This window comes from Teleopsis dalmanni, chromosome 2 (genome assembly GCF_002237135.1).
Source record: "Teleopsis dalmanni isolate 2A chromosome 2, ASM223713v2, whole genome shotgun sequence".
Taxonomy (NCBI): domain Eukaryota; kingdom Metazoa; phylum Arthropoda; class Insecta; order Diptera; family Diopsidae; genus Teleopsis; species Teleopsis dalmanni.
In genome coordinates, this window is record NC_051847.1 from 196890894 (window position 1) to 196895350 (window position 4457).

The following is a 4457-nucleotide window of genomic DNA, read 5'->3' on the forward strand; positions in this document are numbered from 1 at the left end:
TCTATAAGACTTCTTAACTGCATTTGTCTTAGCTTTAGTTGGAGTTAACACTAGCTACATTTTGTAGAAAGTAGGGTTTGAGTTTGAGCTGACCTTACGTCATCATGACACCAATTTTTATAATTGGTTATAGTAAGTTTATCTTAGCCACAACTAAAGTGCATAACAAATTTCGTTTAATAAATTTATTATCTGTAGTCAAAATCTTCACTAACGTACTAAGTAATTTTCTGCAGACGATATGGAAATAATTCATACGGAACTTCTGGCTAAGATAGCTAAAGAAGTTCCAGCTGCCGTTTATGTTATCAAAATACAAGCTGGCATTATGTTTTTCGATAAAATTAAAACATATTGAATGCAATTGTAGAAGTAAGTAGTCCACATAATGATGATAAAATATGTGTTTATGGATGAGTTCCTAGGTTGCATTCGGAATCCAATCAGTTTGTTTTAATCATTATAAATTTCAGACGATGTTAGCGATAATGCGCAACTAATCATAATACTGGCAAATAATTTCAGTAAATGCAATAAGCATAATTTCGAAAAATACAGATGTACCTTTAGTTCTCTGTGTTCTCTGAGTTATCAGTTATTGACAAAAAAAAAATGTAAGAAGAGTCAACTATTTTGTTGGTTTTACCTAATACCAACACGCGTCTACCTAATGTTCGATGGTATATACCTAATGTTTGATTGCTAATTAATAGCGAATTTTAAATCTGCAGATCAACAATGACAACAATTGTTTCCATATCACAAAATAATTGTATGTGCAATATAAGGAACATATAACATAAGAGCTGTTTCGGATAATGCCAAATGTCCATCATCAATGATCTTTGAAGACATCTATTGGTCTATTTAACAAATATTGAATTCTAATAAAAATTCACCTATAACCGGAAAAACAAATATATAAAAACCATTATCTATTGGCTTGTTTTTTCGTCTATTATCTCTTTTACTAAAAATAGCGGGAGAGGAATAGACAAATTATAGAAAAGGGGATTTTTAGCATGGGGTAAAAAAATTTATAATAGGAATATATTTTATTAAAAGTGTAAAAACAAAAATCTCTTGTTAAATTAGCAATAATATTAATATTATATAAATATATAAAAACTATGAAATTTTAAAAAATTTTATTTTAAGTTTTTCTATATTGAATATATATAAATACATTGAGTGATAACTTTTTAAACACTTAAAAGCACTATCAGATTGCTATGATTGGTACAGATGTTCTCTACACTATCTTATCTAATCATTTAGATTTCGTATCACAAAATTGAATATATATATAATAAAGACTGTAATTTATAACTTATATTGCTTATATGATAAAGAAAAAACCAAATCATTGCAAATTTAGTAGTGAATCAGATAGACAATATGTTTTACTTAGCAAATTATGAGAAGTATTACTTAACAGTATGTAATATACGTACATATATGTTATAAATACAGTAAACTCCCACTAAAACGAACTGCGAGGTTTTAGTAAAGTCCTTTTTATTTATTGTTCTATATAATGAACAAACCAAAAATATTCTCCTTAAGTAGTGAATGCTCCATACAAGAAGCGTTTACTTACTTATGTTGCTTATATTTAAATCTTTCGAAGTTACATTAATTAAAGCCGTAGTTCCATAATTGCATACATCAATTTATTCTGGGATTTTCAGAATATAGAAACGGGCGGAATCCTGACATTGACATCCCTATGATAGCATTATAAAAAGAAGTCGATACAAATTTTAATAAAACATTGTTGTCCAGGATAAGTTTTAATTTAAAAGTAAGGTACATTTAATTTGTTATAATATAAAATTGCTATCTTATGGTTAGTTTAAGTTGTAGTGACGATCTCGTACCCAAGTAAGCCCACTTGACCTCAAATAATAGCACATTGTAGTGCCACAAAATTGGTATTTAATCATACATAAAGTAGACTAAAGTTCAGTATACGACCAACGCCGAAAGGCAACGACTCCCCCATTAGGGAAAGATGAACCAACCAAGATGGCATCTCGGTCAGGTCGGTAAGAAAATGGAGCCTCGAAGTTTTTTAAATATTCTCCTATTACTACCTAAATATAGACTCTGACACATGACACAGTTTTCTCCTAATCCTCAGAGACATAAACACGACAAAAGTTGTTGTAGAGTAAACGCAGCCTTACAGCATACCTGCTTATTACACAGTGACCCGTCAGCACCGACACCATAGTGCTAAGCAGGTTTCGCCTTAGTTAAAGTAGCTGACTGGTGCGTTTTTTGTACAATTTAGACAAGGTCAACATAGATATCTGACTGCAGGATTCGTCTTTTTAGTTTTGCTTGACTATACTCAGATATTTTTGTTTAATTGCTATTGCAAGTTATTAACTGTTGCAAGTTAGACGCCAATAACTGAGAAGTGAATAAACAGGGAGAAGATAGCTTTGGCCAGCTATCTTATAGTTTATGTCCAAATTCAGTATACATTATTCAATATTCATTGTTAGACTTGTATTCTTGTATCAGTGGTTTTAAATTTAATATATAAATACAGTCAAACTTCTATAACTCGAATTTTCTATAACTCGGACCAAAAACATTGCACCAAGGTTTTAGGCAGCAAATAACATACAATTCTGGTTCCATAACTCGAATTTCTCTATAACTCGCACAAAAATTTTGTTCCGTGGTGTCAGGAATATGGAAAGTAAATTCTATAAGTCGAATTTTTGTTTTAAGTATAAATGTATTTTGCTGTTAGGGGAAGTCCCAAACCAAATGTTTAATTTTTTCTTTCTTAGGTTACTTCTTTGTGCAAATGCCAGTCGTTGGCAGCGTGGTTTACAATAAATAAAATAACTTTCAATACTACTCTTAACGATTATTATTGAGCTTGACAATGAAATTTTTACAGCAAGCTTTCCTATAGATCACGATATTATTGAGCAATACAGCTCTAAATTACTGTATCCAATTCTAAGCGCAACGGAAAGTGATGATGAGGGTTCGGTGGATGTAATTGTTCATCAGCCTTCCAAGAACGAAGTAGAAGACTCATTCAAAATTCTGAATTTTTATTTGCAAACGAATGATGTCACAACTGATGATCACTATTAGAATTTAAATAAAGTGGTATCTCTACTTACTGAAAATAAGTAAAAAAAATTAAAATTCCAAACCCTAACTTCTGAATATTTTTCTTTACTATAACTTCTGTGCTTTACTTGATTTCTTACAAAAATAAAAAAATTGTCTAACTCGAAGTCTCCGTCTCCATAAGTCGAACCTTTTCTTTGCAAAATTGGACTTCGAGTTATGAAAGTTTGACTGTATTTTAAATTAATTTTATATACTTTGAAAAAATTGTACTCACCAATTTTTCGTCATTTACATATTATTACATTATGTTTTAATTTTATATTTAATATTTAAATATTTAATTTAAATTAAAACATCAAATGAATGGTTTTAACATTACCTGAAATATTATAATTGTGATTATATTTATTTGCATAAAAAGATATATTATAATACTATTGTTAAACTTAAAATTACATAATATAAGTATAAGTTATATATAAAATGACACCAAAATAAATTACAAAATAATTGCAAATTAATTGCGCTTAAATTAGAAAAAAATAATAATAATATAATACGAGTATAAAGAAAATTTTAAAGTAATTTTGAAGTTCAAAATAACTCTAATCGCTGTTTAAATCACACAAAATTGACATGATAATTTCAGGCAATTGCCAAATGTAGGAGAATGTCAATTTGAGCTTCCTCTTTTCGATTTAAATATGCACCATTTTTGGTTTCTTCCAGATTTTCCTCACATTAAAAATGTAAAACAACCAAAAGTATCTAAGTATCTGAAAAAAAGTATCTACTGAAACAATTGCCGTTAAGTATCTGGTGCGGCAAACTTTCATACCTTCACGCTTTAGTGAAAATACAATGTTAAGCTTTTCATTTGTGAAAAATTGTTGGCCATATTTTCACCGACGTGGCACGATAATGTTTGGTTTACAAGTTAAAATCAGCGCGATACATACTAGTGATATCTTCTCTATTGAACGAGTATCAAACAACAATTTAAACGTTGTAGTTATTTATTAACTATACTATTTTATTGTTTTTTTTTTTTTTTGATTATTGTATACTCGTTGCTTTGTGTTGTTTTGACCCAACTTAATAGACGAGCATGAAATCTAGTCACGAACTTGATTATGAATAAACCGTGCACTAGATCCATGTTCGCCGACAAAATAGAGTCAGAGAAGAGATCACCAACACAGGCATTTGTTTGGCATGGATAGGTACACCTTTGTAGTGTAGTCATGGATTGGACATTAGTTGGAGTTGGTGTGGTACACTGGCATTGTTAACGCGCAGGAGGAGAACTTTTAACCAACAAAAAAAAAAAAAACGGTCTAAGAACGTCAACA

General features: G+C 29.9%; 1 protein-coding gene across 1 annotated transcript in view; it reads right to left on the minus strand.

Moving 5' to 3' along the window:
- Positions 1–3460: 3460 nt before the first annotated feature.
- Positions 3461–4457, minus strand: part of LOC119676511 (DNA polymerase alpha subunit B-like) — a 126098-nt gene continuing 125101 nt past the window's right edge. The window contains exon 8 of the mRNA XM_038087751.1: positions 3461–3484. Within this exon, the coding sequence (XP_037943679.1) occupies positions 3461–3484 (24 nt within the window). The remainder of the gene's footprint in view (positions 3485–4457) is intronic.